At 37.7% G+C, this 17,385-nt stretch overlaps 2 protein-coding genes across 3 annotated transcripts; both read left to right on the top strand.

Moving 5' to 3' along the window:
* Positions 1-2,577: 2,577 nt before the first annotated feature.
* LOC307129943 (uncharacterized protein) lies at positions 2,578-5,760 on the top strand. Its single transcript, XM_079822748.1, has 2 exons — positions 2,578-2,773; positions 3,073-5,760. The coding sequence occupies exons 1-2, from the start codon at positions 2,689-2,691 to the stop codon at positions 4,179-4,181; spliced, it is 1,194 nt and encodes a 397-aa protein (XP_079678874.1). The 5' UTR covers positions 2,578-2,688; the 3' UTR covers positions 4,182-5,760.
* A 292-nt stretch (positions 5,761-6,052) lies between these two features.
* On the top strand, positions 6,053-14,361 carry LOC307129931 (uncharacterized protein). 2 transcript variants are annotated; one of them, XM_079822730.1, is made up of 3 exons: positions 6,053-6,191; positions 10,865-11,113; positions 11,599-14,361. In XM_079822730.1, exons 2-3 carry the CDS (start codon positions 11,029-11,031, stop codon positions 12,795-12,797), a joined length of 1,284 nt encoding a protein of 427 aa, XP_079678856.1. In that variant the 5' UTR covers positions 6,053-6,191; positions 10,865-11,028; the 3' UTR covers positions 12,798-14,361. The 2 variants fall into 2 exon arrangements, with proteins under 2 accessions (XP_079678856.1, XP_079678857.1); XM_079822731.1 differs by lacking the exons at positions 6,053-6,191; positions 10,865-11,113 and adding an exon at positions 11,227-11,364 and having other exon boundaries at positions 11,599-14,355.
* The last annotated feature ends 3,024 nt before the right edge of the window (positions 14,362-17,385 follow it).

Raw genomic sequence — 17,385 nt, 5'->3', positions numbered from 1 at the left:
CACTTGTACCTTAAAAGGTACAATTTTGTACTCTTTTTTTTTTTTTGAGAGTGTGCACACATAGTAGAAATAAATAGGGGGATATGGGACACCCTTGTCTGACTCCTTTAGATAAACTAAACCTTGGGGAAGTGCCATTCTTTAATTTAATCGAACAGCTTCCATTATTGTAAAGGGTTTCTATCACTTTACAAAACATATCTCCAAAACCAAATCTATATAATGACTAGGGGTGTGACAAGACACTTAGCTCATGAGACGAGACTTGGGTTCACGAGAACTGTGAAACAGTTATCCATGCTTTTAGTTCCTCGTGATTAGATTATTGTAACTCTCGTTTCACTTTTTTGGGGGTTTTTTGTTTCAAAAAATCTGCTCTAAATCGTCTTCAAATGGTTCAAAAGGCTTTCAACAGGATCTGGCAGAAGGACACACATCACACCCATTTTATCCTCCCTACACTGGCTAGTGGCTACCCATTAAATTTCATATTGATTTTAAAATATTAGTTTTAACTTTTAGAGCTTTAAATGGTCAGATCCCACAATACATTGCTGATTCTCCCCAGGCTGTGCCTTTCGATCCACAGGCCAGTCTTTTAATGGTCCCAAAGACTCGTTATAAAACCCAGGGAGACCTGTCCTTTCCAGCTGTGGAACGCCCTGCCCCTGTTCCTCTGTGTGGCAGACTCAGTATTATTTTAAAAGGCATTGTTTAATGTTTTAATATTTTGGTTGCACTTTGTAAAGCACTTTATGATTTTATCTGTGAAAAGCGCTCTATTGATAAACTTTACTTACTCACTTACATGAGGAAAAATTCAACAAGTGTTCCGCAGTTATGTATTCACAGTCTTGCGTAATTTTGTGCTGATATAATTTGTAATATTATGTTTATTTTGTATATATCTTATTAACCTCATATAGGATGCGTCTCTTTGAGCTAAATAACATGCTAGCAAAGACCTTTAGTGTACCAGTGTTCATTCAGCGTTTCAGCCTCAGTGCACGCAGCTCAAACAGCAATTCACAATTAATACAAACTATGATTGAGACTGTCATATTACATAACATTAATGAGAACACTGTTTTAATAAATTGTTGTGAATTCATTGGGTTTAGTTGCAGTGTTTTAGTGCGTTGTTCCAGGAAGCTTGTCCACACATTCTGACTCCCCACTGGTTCCGCCCTTCCTGAATCTCCTGTGTCCCCGCTGGGTCCGCCCAGCCCTGAATCTCCTGTGATCTCTCCCAGCCTCCCTCGCCCACCTCCTCTAACAGCCAGTTCTTCTGCCACGCCTCTGCTTGTTCCATTAAGCCCTTCTACATCTCCAACATAACGTGGGGATCTGCCTCCGAACCTCAAGTCACCAGCTCTGACCAGTAAAGAGGATCCCCTGGCTTCGCCTCCAGTCTCTGGACCCATCACTCCACCACGTCCTGTCAAACGGTCGGATCCACCATGGCTCCCTCATCCTACTGGCTTCACCTTCAGCTCCATCTGGCCGGGGGCGTACTGTCAGGGTTACTATGTTTTATTGTGTGTTTCCCTGTGACCCAGTTTCCCAGGCAGTCTGATTGATTACAATCACCTGTTCTGTTAATTATCTCATTACTTCTCCTTTTTATTAATGCCCAGTTCTGAAGTTGTGATTACGAGCTCATTACATTCAAATTTTGACTTTAGAGGGCATTCATGTTATATTTTTTAACTGGGAAACTAGTATATGTGTTAATTCCAGTAGCATGTGAAGGCAGCATTAAACCCAGTATTTCCTGTTCATTGTTCGGTGTCGTCTATGTTTGAATGTGGTGTGTTCTCCCGTGTTCCCTGTTGAATTTATTATTAAAGAGTTTTATTCCTTGATCTCCTGCGTTGTGCGATTTGTGCAGCCAAATTGTGAAACTAAAAGCTTCAACCCATGTTCTGTGTGCTAATTAAACAAAGAAAAAAGTAATTGTCACTTGTACCTGAAGTCAACTCAACCATTTTTTTAGTTGTGATATAGTGCCTCAGTCTAGATTACATTTGCCAACCATATATTGTATACCAAATGCACTGTAAAATAAATCAAAATGCATATTATCTTAAGCTACAGTAGGGAAATTTCAATACTTTTTTCCTGATTTCTCTCGCAAGATATAAACCCCTGAGCATTTCTTTTTACAGAAACTCAGGTTGAGCTTTTATTTAGGCAGAAAATGTGAATATTTTCTGTGAATACAGGTTTACAGACGCATCAACTGTGTGTGTACTGTAAGCAGTTGACCAATCATAGGGCCATCTGACCAATCAGAGCAGAACAGGCTTATGGAAAGGAGGGGCTTAAAGAGACAGAATCTTCTAACAAACTGTTTTAAGACTCTTTAAGATGAGGTGATGTTCAATGTATATTATGAGAAAATGTAAGTGTTAAACCTGTTGCAGGAGACTCCAAAACAAAATGAAGAACTTTTAAAATGGCATTATAAGGGGATATAAAGTAATCCAGTATGAATTCAGTAACTTATCTTTGATTTTTCCAGATCTTGTCCTGTGGGCGTCAGTATCACACAGTGATCACAGTTCACACCTGCAGTGAAGCCCCTCCCACAACAATTCACCAATAAATACTGGGGATATTCACATCATCCTACAAGAGAGGGACAAACTCCAGGTGTAGCAGCTGAAATCTGTGTGACTGTTAAAGATGGAGTTTATTAAAGAGGAGATTGAAGACATGAGTGATCCAGAACCGTCCAGAATAAAACATGAAGATACTGAGGAACAAATAGGTTGGTGTCCATACTTGATACTTCATTATTCACTGTTGAGAAACATTAAGGTAACAAAGCTTTAGTTCAACAGATTTGGGGGCTGTGAAATATCATGAGAAAATAGAGATACAGAAAATGCATCTAAATCATTATCTTGACTAGCTTTTGTAATTCTCATTTTTAAGCGGATTAGCAAGAAAAAAAACTAAACTAAATTTTAGCGCATCAAAGATCTGATTCTTGATACTCTGTTGCTTTCTTCTGTTAAATCAGAGTTCACTTGAACTTATTTTGACCACATAATATTTTTATTTTAGACTGGATGAAGATGAAAATGGAAAAACATGAACTGAATGAAGCAGAGGAGGAACCGCAGAGCATCAAAACTCAAAGAACAAAAGCTAATAAGCCACACACCTGCTCTCCGTGTGGAAAGAGTTTCAGTCAAAAAGGACAGCTTAACAAACACATGAGAATTCACACTGGAGAGAAACCGCATACATGCTCTCAGTGTGGAATAAGTTTCAGTCAAAAAGCACACCTTAATGTACACATGAGAATTCACACTGGAGAGAAACCGTATACATGCACTCAGTGTGGAAAGAGTTTTTCTCAAACATCAGGTCTCAGGAATCATCTGCGCATTCACTCTGGAGAAAAAACATTCAAGTGTGATCAGTGTGGTAGAGATTTTAATTCGCCATCAAATCTAAAAAAACACCAACATGTTCATTCAGATGTGAAGCCTTATGTGTGTTTATGTGGAAAGAGTTTTTCAAGGCTGGAACTTTTTAAACGGCACCAGAAAACACATGATGAAGTGAGAGATCATTTGTGTTGTGACTGTGGGAAGAGCTTTACTGAAGCTCACCATCTGAAAGAGCACCAAAGAATTCATACTGGAGAAAAACCTTACAAGTGCTCATATTGTGACAAGAGTTTCACTCACTCAAGATCCCTGAAAGAACATGAGCGAATTCATACTGGAGAGAAGCCATACCAATGTACTCATTGTGAGAAGAGTTTCAAATGTACCAAAGGTCTCAGGGATCATCTGTTCGTTCACTCTGGAGAAAAGCCATTTAACTGTGATCAGTGTGGTAAAAAAATTATTTCATCATCACAGCTAAAAAAACACCTGATAGTTCATTCAAATGAGAAGCCTTGCTTGTGTTCTCTCTGTGGAATGAGTTTTTCAAGTCTTTATTATTTTAAACAGCATCAGAAAACACATACTGAAGTGAGAAATCATGTGTGTTTGGAGTGTGGGAAGAGTTTTACTAAAGCTATCTATTTGAAACAACACCAGAGAACTCATACTGGAGAAAGACCTTACAAGTGCTCATATTGTGACAAGAGTTTCACTCGGTTGCAGCACCTGAAATCACATGAGCGACTTCATACTGGAGAGAAGCCGTACCACTAGTGTGGGAAGAGTTTTAGACATTTATCAAGCATTCACACTCATATGATAAAATGTTGCAAGTGAGTAAAAATCGTTTTCATATCAAATACCTAACAAGTAAATTTTGAGATTTAAAAAAATGCAGTTTGTACTAATAGCACAATATCTTTATAAATCAGGGCTGTCCAAACTCAGTCCTTGAGGGTTTTGTTCCAGTTTACCTCTATTCACCTGTCTGGGAGTTTCTTGCAGAGAAGGTCTTATTATGATGGGTTTTTATAAGAAAAATCTCCACATTTAACACGTTATAAAGTAAAATATCTAGCTTCCGGCAGACCACCTTCCGTATTCAACTTACAAAAAAAAGCGTAACTGTCATGATGATGACATCGGACGCTAAGTAAGCGTTTTGAACTAAGCACAGGCTCTACACTTGTTTCATAAGTTGAATACGGAAGGTGGTCCGTCAGAAACTAGATATGTTACTTTACAAAGTTTTAAATATGGATATTTTTCTTATAAAAACCGATTCATTAGTTTCAGAAGGCCTTTATTAACCCCCCGGAGCCGTGTGGATTACATTAATAATGGATGGATGCACTTTTTTGAGCTTCAGATTTTAGGCTGACATTCACTGACATTACAATGCTTGGATTGGCCAGGACATTTTTTAACATAACTCTGATTGTATTAGTCTGAAAAAAGAACGTCATATGGATGGCTTGAGGGTGAGTAAATCGTGGGCTAATTTGTATTTTTTGGCTGCACAATCCCTTTAATCTTTAGAAGATCAGAATCAAACACCACTAAATTCTAACAATTCTATTAAACCTTTGACAAAATCCTATAGCAACATTCAAATCTGTGTTGGTGAAGCCGCTGAATCCAGAGAGCAGTTGTCATTATTTCAACCTAATAGCATTATTTCTATGATACACTAGTTCAAATTATCACAGAAATAATGGGATACAAGTTATATTATTCAAAAATAAATACTGATGTCTACGGTAGTGATCAAAAAGTTATCACCTTTTGAAAACGGTGCTACAAATAACAACTGTATCGATTACATTTTCATCTCTAGGTGACGACAAATGTCTGTTAAAAATTTGTTTAATTTATTCAAGAAAATGTAGTACTGTGATGTATGATGCTTTTGAAATAAAACTTGATTGTTTTTGTTAATATTTTGTTGCCTCTTCTAGACATCATGTATAGTCTGTAAGTGTATGATTCAAAATGGTCTATTGTTTAAAAAAATCGCAATACATTACAATATTGAATCACAATACTTGTAGAAACGCAATTCTTAAAAAATGCAATACATATCGTATCGGCGGCCAAATATTGTGATGTATCTAATTGGGAGCCTTACTATGAGGGTGTGTGGCTTCACCATTGGATAAAGTAGCTAACTTAGATCATGTGATAAGGGCTGTTTGACTACACCCCACAGCGAACTGACTCAATAAAAGCAAACCATCATTGAACCTCTCTTTTCCTCTCTTTCCTTCTCATTAGCAAATAATTGTTTTTTTCCCCTTCTTCTGTATTCTTTTGACAATAGGTGCATTGTTGTTCATTTTAAATTATTTTCTAAATATGTAAAAAAAAAAAAAAAAAAAAATCTGGAATGTTTTCTGGAATTCTAGTCCAGCATTAAATTAAAAATGTTTCTTCATGAAAACATATCTCTCAATACATTTTGACCAGCCTAAATACTATTTTAAGACATGCACAGAAGTAATTAGAGACATTAAAAATAAATTTCGACTATAGGAAAAATGATATGTTGAGATATCTGAATTGTACCTGCTCCTAGTGGAATCTGCTGTTGTGTTACGTAAGTGTGAATTTACTCAGTTTCTCCCCCACATCAGAGCCCCTCCCTCTTGTTGATAATGCTAGTGCTAACTGCTAACAACAGTATAGTCTGCTGCTTGTGTTGTCACGGAGAGAAAAGCTACTTAAAGAATGATTAAATAACATCTGGAATCATTCATATGTAGTAAAGGATCTCCAGCATGCCAGGTATGTAGCGCTGTGATTTTAATTGAATCATGTTGCAAAACTGACCATATTAAATAATGACAGAAATCTGCAAAGAAAGAACAACTTTCTTGTCTATATCTGACTTAACTCTTTCCAATAAACAAAAAACAAAAACACTTTTGTAATAATCTGTGTAACAATTTGAATGAAAATGATGTATTTCAGAGGCAGTGTCCATACTTTTTTCCAATCAATATGGTCAACAAAATTCTTCAAATATGACACAACATATGGAATTGTTTCTAGCTCCTTTTGAAAGAGAGATCTAATATTATAATTATGAGATGAAGGAGCACAGTTTTCCTCCTGGGAGTTCAAATGGGTCTAAATGCTGCCTTCACGTGCTATCGGAAATTTCCTATTTCCCACTTTAGAAGTCGTGATTACGAGCTTGTTGCATTCAAGTGCTTTGTTGTCGGAGTGAACAAGAATCATGGTGGACACCAGGTTATTCTTGCCTATTTATTGGGAAAATCGTATTAAAAACCAACATCATATGTAGCGTCCCATGCACTGACAACCATAAAAACATTCCAGATAGTCTGCTTTCTGTTGATTCTGTAATTTCAGTAAAATGCAGGATATTTTCGCTGTGTACCAAACATACAATACGCTTCATATGATTACTCTTACATGTAAATATGTACTACATTAATTTCAAGACAAGATGACCTAGCTGTTTTGGGGAAAAAAACAATAAAACCACACCTGCCACAGCAGTAGTTCTCCCCGCCACCATGTTTAAAGCTTATGACACGCCCATCTCGGGAATTGGGGTATCAAAATTATTTCCGAACTTCCCAGTGGTAAACACGACATCAGAGGGCGTTCATGTGCAATTTTTACCTAGGAAACTCATATTTACGATAATTCCGATAGCACGTGAAGGCAGCAAAAGAAACAGATAAAGTGTTAGATGATCTAACAGACTCCTTAAGAAGCATATTGACTCCTTTAGGAATAGCATCCATTACAATGGAAAATTCCTTGGGAGTTACACTGTAAAAAAAAATCAGGTCTCCAATTGAAAATTTTCTAGTGAGCGATCATATCTAAAATTTTCAGTTGGCCAAATTGAATTTCTTGAATTTTAATTGAATTAAATTGTATCAATTCACAGAAATTCAATTTAGCCAACTGAAAAATTTAGATGTGATCGCTCACAAGAAAATGTTCAATTGGAGACCTGATTTTTTTTTACAGTGTACTGGGAAGTTACATTTACATAAAACAAATCTTCATAATTAAGACCTTTTGAATTAAATGACTGGAAAACAGTCAAAATCTTTTTCTCAAACCAATTACTAAACTGTCTCCAAATAATTGTTCCAAATAAACTACAGGTGAGGGGAAAAGTTAAAAATGAATGACCATGCAAGTAATGCTTGCTTATGGAACTTAGATAAGTTGTAAGGAATTCTAGCAATATTATAATTGCAGACCAATAGGAAAGGGAGACCACATAATTTAGAAAAAAAAAAGATTTTCGATACAATTCCAAATTGAATTTGGATAACACAAAAAACTGTCTAATCCAATTCACCTTCAAAGTGTAGTTGAAAGAAGAGCAATAAAGAAAATCCAACCCACCATACTAGTATGTATGCATTATTACAGACTTCTTAATATAATGCATTTTGTAACATAATGAACAGACCTACATATTTTGTTGTCCACTTACAGAGAGAGTGCAGCATATGTAAACCTGGAGATACCCTCAGCTCTAGCAAGCAGTGCTCTGCCTCTCAAGATCAAGTCTCTCTGCAACCATGCGTTAAATCTTTTTTTTTTTCGTTTTTATTAGGGCTGTGTTTCACCAACAATGTCACGATACGATACGTATCACGATATAGATCAATTTGCAATTAAAATTTATTTTAGTTTAGTAACAGTTAATATCTTTTTATTGAATAACCAGTGTTATAACAGTTGTGAAAAGTGAAAAACTTTTGTTTGTCATTAAAAAACAATGAGTTAAATTAAATAAATAAATTGTCACAAATTTTTGGGAATGGCTCGATTCAGTATTGATTATTGGATATATATCAGGTACACACATCTCAACTAATACTGTAAACGAATGTTGTTGTCAGTTGTAGCCTACTATAATATTGAAGGTAAAAATGAACTGATTTGTACAAACACTTAAATTACACTCAATGTTTTTTAAATAATAAAGTTATAATATTAACTTTACATATAACATAATCATATTTATACTCCGTTTAGTTTTTGAAATATAAACATTTAAATGGTGGCTGTCATGAAAACGTGCTAGATTAATTCAAACATGCATGAAATATTGAAGAAAAAAAAAGTTCTATAGTGAATATGTAATATGGTGCATATATTTATCAAAATGCTTCTCTCTAGAGTTCATTTTTCTAGCTGACTAACGAGTTTATGGAAACGGGATAGCCTATGGTTTTTCTGAGGTAGATTATACCGTTATGTGACATAGTTTACGAGTTGTTTTACTGACGTCTTTCCGCGGTTGAAACACTGATTGAGCGATTACATGAGACATGATATTGATTTCAGTAAGTTGTACTCTATCTTTTAACAGACTTTCATGTGCTCATTCATGTTTATTTTGCGCTGTTTTAAGGTGGAGGAGAACATCAGTTCACGTGCGCTGCGCGCTGCCGTTTCTCTTGAGCTGAGCTGCGCCAGAGCAATCTTGCCAAAACGGTATACGGTGGTGTCATCTGCTAATTGACTAATAATAACTTCCTGATCCGCTATACGGATACTGAATAGTGCTTTCACAGATAAATGTTGGGAGAAGCTGCACTCTCAGAAAAAAAAGGTACAGTGGAGGTAAAATTTAATTCCTTGGGGAACAAAACGTATAACTGTACCTTAAAAAGGTACTCAATTTTTCCTCAGGGTACAATTATACCATTGTTTTCCTCTACTAGGAGGTACAAAAATGTACCATTAAGGGTACCACCCCAATGTCGGCCACTTGTACCTTAAAAGGTACCATTTTGTACTCTTTTTTTTTTTTTTGAGAGTGTGCACACAAAGTAGAAATAATTAGGGGGATATGGGACAGCCATGTCTGACTCCTTTAGATAAACTAAACCTTGGGGAAGTGCCATTCTTTAATTTAATCGAACAGCTTCCATTATTGTAAAGGGTTTCTATCACTTTACAAAACATATCTCCAAAACCAAATCTATATAATGACTAGGGGTGTGACAAGACACTTAGCTCACGAGACGAGACTTGGATTCACGAGAACTGTGAAACAGTTATCCATGCTTTTAGTTCCTCGTGATTAGATTATTGTAACTCTCTTTTTAGTTTTTTTTTAAATCTGCTCTAAATCATCTTCAAATGGTTCAAAAGGTGTTTAACAGGATCTGGCAGAAGGACACACATCCCACCCATTTAATCCTCCCTACACTGTCTACGCATCAAATTTCATATTGATTTTAAAATATTAGTTTTAACTTTTAGAGCTTTAAATGGTCAGGCCCCACAATACATTGCTGATTTGTTGTGCACCTACTCCCCAGGCCGTGCCCTTCGATCCTCAAGCCAGAGACCAGTTAGCTGGATATGATTGTTGACGATTTTGCATGATCTTGGATTGTTTGGTCTCCCCGGGTTTTATAATGGATTTGATAATATCTTTAAGTTTACGGACCTGTTGCTATGACAGCAAGTCCAGGATGAGCGTTGAAGAACCTGTCCTTTCCGGCTGTGGAACGCTCTGCCCCTGTTCCTCCATGTGGCCGACTCTGCCGATTCTTTTAAAAGCCAACCCAAGACATTGTTATTTAAACAAGCTTTTTAGTTGACTGGGTTTAATTTGGGGCTTTTTAAATTTTTTATATTGTTGTAATGTTTTATTATTTTGGTTGCACTATGTGATTTTATCTGTGAAAAGCACTCTATAGATAAAATTTACTTACACGAGGAAAAATTTGTGTTCCGGAGTTATGTATTCACAGTCTTGCGTCATTTTGTGCATTTATAATTTGTAATATTATGTTTATTTTGTATATATCTTATTAACCTCATATAGGATGCGTCTCTTTGAGCTAAATAACATGCAAGCAAAGACCTTCAGTGTACCAGTGTTCATTCAGCGTTTCAGCCTCAGTGCACACAGCTCAAACAGCAATTCACAATTAATATAAACTATTATTGGGACTGTCATATTACATAACATTAATGAGAACACTGTTTTAATAAATTGTTGTGAATTAATTGGGTTTAGTTGCTGTGTTTTAGCGCGTTGTTCCAGGAAGCTTGTCCACACATTCTGACTCCCCACTGTGTCTACGCTGGTTCCGCCCAGCCCTGAATCTCCTGTGTCCCCGCTGGGTCCGCCCAGCCCTGAATCTCCTGTGATCTCTCCCAGTCTCCCTCGCCCACCTCCTCTAACAGCCAGTTCTTCAGCCACGCCTCTGCTTGTTCCATTAAGCCCTTCTACATCTCCAACATAACGTGGGGATCTGCCTCAGAACCTCGTCACCACCTCTGCCTAGTAAAGAGGATCCCCTGGCTTCGCCTCGAGCCTCATTGTCACTAGTACCTGAAATGACAATGATCTAAATGACCATGGACCTAAAATGGCATTATAAGGAGCTTTAAAGTAATCCAGTATGAGTTCAGTAACTTATCTTTGATTTTTCCAGGTCTGGTCCTGTGGGCGTCAGTATCACACATTGATCACAGTTCACACCTGCAGTGAAGGCCCTCCCACAACAATTCACCAATAAATACTGGGAATATTCACATCATCCTACAAGAGAAGGACAAACTCCAGGTGTAGCAGCTGAAATCTGTGTGACTGTTAAAGATGGAGTTTATTAAAGAGGAGATTGAAGACAAGAGTGATCTAGAACCATCCAGAATAAAACATGAAGATACTGAGGAACAAACAGGTTGGTGTCCATTCTTGATTCTTCATTGCTGACTGTTGAGAAACATTAAGGTAACAATGCTTTAGTTCAACAGATTTGATGGCTGTGAAATATAATGAGAAAAATAGAGGTACGGGAAATGCATCTAAATCAGGGGTGGCGAACTCCGGTCCTGGAGGGCCACTGTCCTGCATAGTTTTGCTTCAACCCTAATCAAACACACCTGAACAAGCTAATCATGGTCTGAAGGGTTACTAGAAAGCTAAAGGCAGGTGAGTTTTATCAGGGTTGGAGGTGGCCCTCCAGGCCCGGAGTTCGCCACCCCTGATCTAAATGGTCATAATCTTGAATAGCTTTTGTCATTCACATTTTTAAATGGATTAAAAAGAAAGAAAATAAACTAAACTTTAGCACATCAAAGAACTATAATTGATACTCTGTTGCTTTCTTCTGTTAAATCAGAGTTCACTTGAAATTATTTTGACCACATAATATTTTTATTTTAGACTGGATGGAGATGAAAATGGAAAAACATGAACTGAATGAAGCAAAGGAGGAAGAGCAGAGCATCACAACTCAAAGAACAAAAGCTAATAAGCCACACACCTGCTCTCAGTGTGGAAAGAGTTTCAGTCATAAGAGAAGCCTTAACAAACACACAAGAGTTCACACTGGAGAGAAACCGTATACATGCACTCAGTGTGGAGTGAGTTTCAGTCAAAAAGCAGACCTTAATGTACACATGAGAGTTCACACGGGAGAAAAACCGTATACATGCACTCAGTGTGGAGTGAGTTTCAGTCGGAAAAAAAACCTTAATGTACACATGAGAATTCACACTGGAGAGAAACCGTATACATGCACTCAGTGTGGAAAGAGTTTTACTCAACACTCTTCTCTCTGGAATCATCTGCGTGTTCACTCTGGAGAAAAACCATTCAGCTGTGATCAGTGTGGTAAAGATTTTATTTCATTATCAAATCTAAAAAAACACCAACATGTTCATTCAGATGAGAAGCCTTATGTGTGTTTATGTGGAAAACGTTTTTCAAGGCTGGAAAATTTTAAGCGGCACCAGAAAACACACAATGAAGTGAGAGATCATGTGTGTTCAGACTGTGGGAAGAGCTTTAATGAAGCTCACCATCTGAAAGAGCACCAAAGAATTCATACTGGAGAAAAACCTTACAAGTGCTCATATTGTGACAAGAGTTTCACTCACTCAAGATCCCTGAAAGAACATGAGCGAATTCATACTGGAGAGAAGCCATACCACTGTACTCATTGTGAGAAGAGTTTCAAATGTACCAAAGGTCTCAGGGATCATCTGTTCGTTCACTCTGGAGAAAAGCCATTTAACTGCGATCAGTGTGGTAAAAAATTTATTTCATCATCACATCTAAAAAAACACTTGAATGTTCATTCAGATGAGAAGCCTTGCTTGTGTTCTCTCTGTGGAATGAGTTTTTCAAGTCTTTATTATTTTAAACTGCACCAGAAAACACATACTGAAGTGAGAGATCATGTGTGTTTGGAGTGTGGGAAGAGTTTTACTAAAGCTGTCTATCTGAAACATCACCAGAGAATTCATACTGGAGAAAGACCTCACAAGTGCTCATATTGTGACAAGAGTTTCACTCAGTCTGGACACCTGAAAAAACATGAGCGACTTCATTCTGGAGAGAAGCCGTACAACTCAGTGTGAGAAGAGTTTTAGACATTTATCAAGCCTTGACACTCATGATAAAATGTTGCAAGTGAGCAACATTCGCTCTCATGTCAAATACCCAACAAAAACCAGATCTTCTAATCTTGATAACTGATCTCTGGCTAGTTTGGTTCTTCAAACGAATTTGCGGATTGGATTAAAATATCTGGATTAAATGATCTAAGATTTCTGCACATTCTTGTGTTCCCTGAAGAGGGCAGATGCATCGATACTCAAAACCACGATCAGTAAAGCAGCGATTGGCTGGCGTCAAGACAACGTCATGACATCATGCCTAATTAAAAAAGCCACCTGGCAAAAAACTTGACAAATTACACCAAAAAGCCCCACGAATTTCTGGACCTTTATAAGGAAACAGCCAAACGACCAAACCAACATAAAAGTTCTAATAGATATATATTTTTTTAAAACATGATTACCAATTATTTATATTCACGATTTTATAGTATTTGTACACCCTTTACATTTTTATTTCAATGTTGTAATTAGAAATTCATTTAATTTTTAAGTCAATTTGAAGCAGATTTGTTACATAACAGTATTAAAGTTCAAGATCAAGTTATCTGCTTATCCTGCACTGCAAGCCACTCCCATAATATCCGTCATCACTCAAATTAATGCACGGCTCAGAGTAACTGTAGCATGTGTGTAAGACTGCAATAACATTATCAAGTAATTATTCCATCAATGAACTTTTGTAATAAAGTAGCAGTGGCTGGGACAGATTTTAAGTATAACCTCAAGATGCAATCTAATCCTGTTTACATGAAATAAGCTGCTCCCGAGCAGGTTTAAGCTTACAGACCTGTTGCTATGACAGCAAGTCCAGGATGAGCTTTGAAGAACCAAACAATCCAAGATCATGCCAAATCATCAACAATCAAATCCAGCTAACTGAGTTAGCGACGTACGAAGAACGAATGGTATTGACCAGATGATGAGTGGTCCCTGGTTTCCTCCAGACATGACGCTTGCCATAGTTGTTCCTCTGGAAGGTTCTCCTCTCTCCACCGAGAAACGCTGGAGCTCTGTCAGAGTGAATATCAGGTTCTTGGTCACCTCCCTGACTAAGGCCCGTCTCCCCTGATCGCTCAGTTTGCCTGAGCGGCCAGCTCTAGGAAGAGTCCTGGTGGTTCCAAACTTCTTCCATTTACAGATGATGGAGGCCACTGTGCTCACTGGGACCTTCAATGCTGCAGAAACTTTTCTGTACCCTTCCCCAGATCTGTGCTTCGATACAATCCTGTCTCTGAGGTCTACAGACAATTCCTTGGACTTCATGGCTTGGTTTGTGCTCTGACTGTTGACTATGGGACCTTATATAGACAGGTGTGTGCCTTTCCAAATCATGTCCAATCAAATGAATTTACCACAGGTGGACTCCAATCAAGTTGTAGAAACATCTCAAGGATGATCAGTGGAAACAGGAGCACTGGAGCTCCATGTTGAATGTCTTGGCAAAGGCTGTGAATACTTAAGAACGTGTGATTTTTTTTTTGTTTTGTTTTTTCATTTTAATAAATTTGCAAAGATTTCCAACAAACTTCTTTCATGTTGTCATTATAGGGTATTGTTTGTAGAATTTTGAGGAAAATTATGAATTGAATCCATTTTGGAATAAGGCTGTAACATAACAAAATGTGGAAAAAGTGAAGCGCTGTGAATCTAATCAAAAATATTAAAGGGTAACTAAACCCCTGCTCATAGCTTAACTCCACCCACTGGCAATTTAAAAAAAAATGCTGGAAAAGTGGGCAGAGCCCAGTGGAGATAGAGGGGACGAACCGGGGCTGAGCGGAGGGCGTGCACCTGAGACCCGCAGTGACAGGTTGATTGACAGCTGTCTGACTCGCGAGTCGCAGAGATGAAGAATGACTGGAGTGACGGCAGCTTTGCAACAGAGCGGTCATTTCTCCTACCTTCTCCTGAAGTGGAGGAGGGTGAATTGTCTGTAGACACAAACCCAGAGCCTTATAAATGCGAGCCGCTGGCTCAAACTGCGTTAACTCCCGATGCAGATGATGTTAGTGAAGCAGCAGTGCAAGAGAACTGACCTAATCTATGAACAGTCAAATCCTTATACTGAATGCCACTAAAAATAGATCAGATATCTGATATACATACGATTTTCATTCAAATGAACTGAATCAATAAGCAGCGCAGGACCAATAAGTTCAGACCTAAAAGCCTATTATAAACAGATTTCCTCAAATAAGTTAGACTATAGAATATACGCCAGCATGTTACGGTATTGATGTCCATTACCGCAGCAACCACTTGCGTGTCAGGGTTTGAAAGTGCGTCTCGTGTATGAAACTTATCTGTACACATGACGGGCGGCAATAATATCGCTAGACAATCCTGACGTGTACTGAGAACTACATTATTTAACCGCATTTTCTTCATTACAATGTTAAAGCAAGTGTCAAGTCAGTTTCATTCATAATGTTTCTACCTCATGTAACATGACAGTTCATACTGGAGTGAAGCCGCTCTCATCATGTGATTGGGGGAAACATTTCTGAGGGCGTGGTGAGCTCGTGCCAGGGGCGCGGATAGTGAGCCGTTGGAAGTGCCATCCTACGTCACGATGTACCACAACGTCCAATAGGAAAATTCAACTGCAGTAGCCACCGTTCAACCTTAAGAGGGCAGCACTTTGGTGGTTTTACACCATATTTTATAGAATTAAAACACTTTATACTCAAATGTCAAAACATTTACTCGAATCAATGAACAGCATTAATAAAGCCCCAGTATTACAGATCATTAACTAAAAAAAGTTGGTTTAGGGTTTAGTTACCCTTTAACAAAAACAAATAGTACCTCAATGATACTAAAATATCACAGTCTGTTTTATAAAGTGTTTTTTTTTTCATTGCGCTCCACAATTTTCTAATAGTTAGTTCTCACTGTTATGACGGTGACGGTACTCGGCTCTATATTTCTTCACACCCTGATGAAACGTACCAATTCACAAGGTTAACGGAATACATATCTGATATAAAAAATTGGATGATTAGTAATTTCCTACTACTTATGTTTTTAATTATTGGCCAAAAAAACCTCAGCATGTAGTAACCTAGAATACTGTCTAACACTTGATAGCTACTCTGTCAAGTCCTCGTCATCAGTGAGGAACCTGAATGTGCTCTTCAGTGTTGGGGAAAGTTACTTTGAAAAGTAATGCATTATAATATTGCGTTACTCCCTTAAAAAGTAACTAATTGAGTTACTTAGTTACTTTTTAAGAAAAGTAATGCATTACGTTTCTTTTGCGTTACTTTTTCTCACTTGGGCTGGGCTTGTTTTTGTTTTGTTTTTATAACTAAAAAGTTATATTTTTTGTGCAACAGTAAAGACTTCTTCATACCAAAATTGAAATAATAAGCCCCAGGCTGAGGTAAAAATGTAAATTCACGCATGAACAGTAGAGGACGCAGCTCTGATGTGCAGCCATTCTGGATAATGGTAGAATAGGATGCAGGAGAAAAAAGTTTTACCAATAAAAATCTAGCAATTTTCATCATCAAAGGTCAGCAGCAAGACATTGGTAAATTAAATATAAAGGTAGATTATGCATAAAAATAGTTGTTCCCTTTCAAAAGCTACACTCAATGCTGCATAAGCTTATGCAAATGGAAATGTCTTTGACATAACAAGCTGTGAAAATAGTGTGAAAACACGTCAATGAAATTGACCCGGGAGGTATTTATAGCCTCGGCCGGTGACGTCATACGCGCACCTGCTGCACGAGGCTATAAATAGATGAGCTTCAGCTGGAGCAAACCAGGTCTTTTTGTTTTCAGACCAACTCTGTGTTATGGTGTGTTACAAAGTCTCTGAAAAAAAAATTCTCTCTCTTTCAAGACTCAACTCGAGATCTTTGTTAGGAGTTAGTTTTCAACATGGCAGTGTGCAGATTTCTCTCTCTCTTTCTCATCTCTGTTACAAAGAAACATTAGTGGAAAGAGTTCTAAAGTTAAATCTAATCAGTTGGAAACGAGTCAGAGTAAAGCGCTGTATATCCATGTTCTCTTTCAAATAGCCTAACAGAACTGAAAGCGCACGTTTATTGCTGTGTGTGTTTGGGGAGAAGAGCATGCGGTCGCTGCATTGAGTCAGACGAGTGCGAGCATTGCAAGCCTTTACAGTTAGAATGCTTTATGCTCGTCTGGGCTACTTTCAGTCCGCACCCGTGTTCGGAGCTCTCGAATGGGTTTCCCTGCTGAAAAAAACAATAGAAACCATCAGAGAATTTGTAATGGTTTTAATGGTTATATAGGGATCTGTATTGGTTTTAATGGAAATTGTAATGGTCCTATTGGGTCTCTATTGGTAATTTGCTTTCTTCTATTGGTGGCATGTTTATGTCTATTTGTCTTTATTGGTTTTAATGGAGACTGTAATGGTCCTAGTGGGTCTCTATTGGTAATTTGCTTTCTTCTATTGGTGGCATGTGTTGTCTATTGGATACCATTAAGGACCAATAGAACACCTTTGGCAAGATTTGGTTACATGTTGGTATCTACTGGACACCAGTATAAACCATTAGGACTCCAAT

This window comes from Gobio gobio (genome assembly GCF_949357685.1).
Source record: "Gobio gobio genome assembly, chromosome: 8".
In the NCBI taxonomy this organism is placed as follows: domain Eukaryota; kingdom Metazoa; phylum Chordata; class Actinopteri; order Cypriniformes; family Gobionidae; genus Gobio; species Gobio gobio.
Note: the sequence above shows the minus strand (reverse complement) of the source record. Positions and strands in the feature narration are given on the sequence as shown.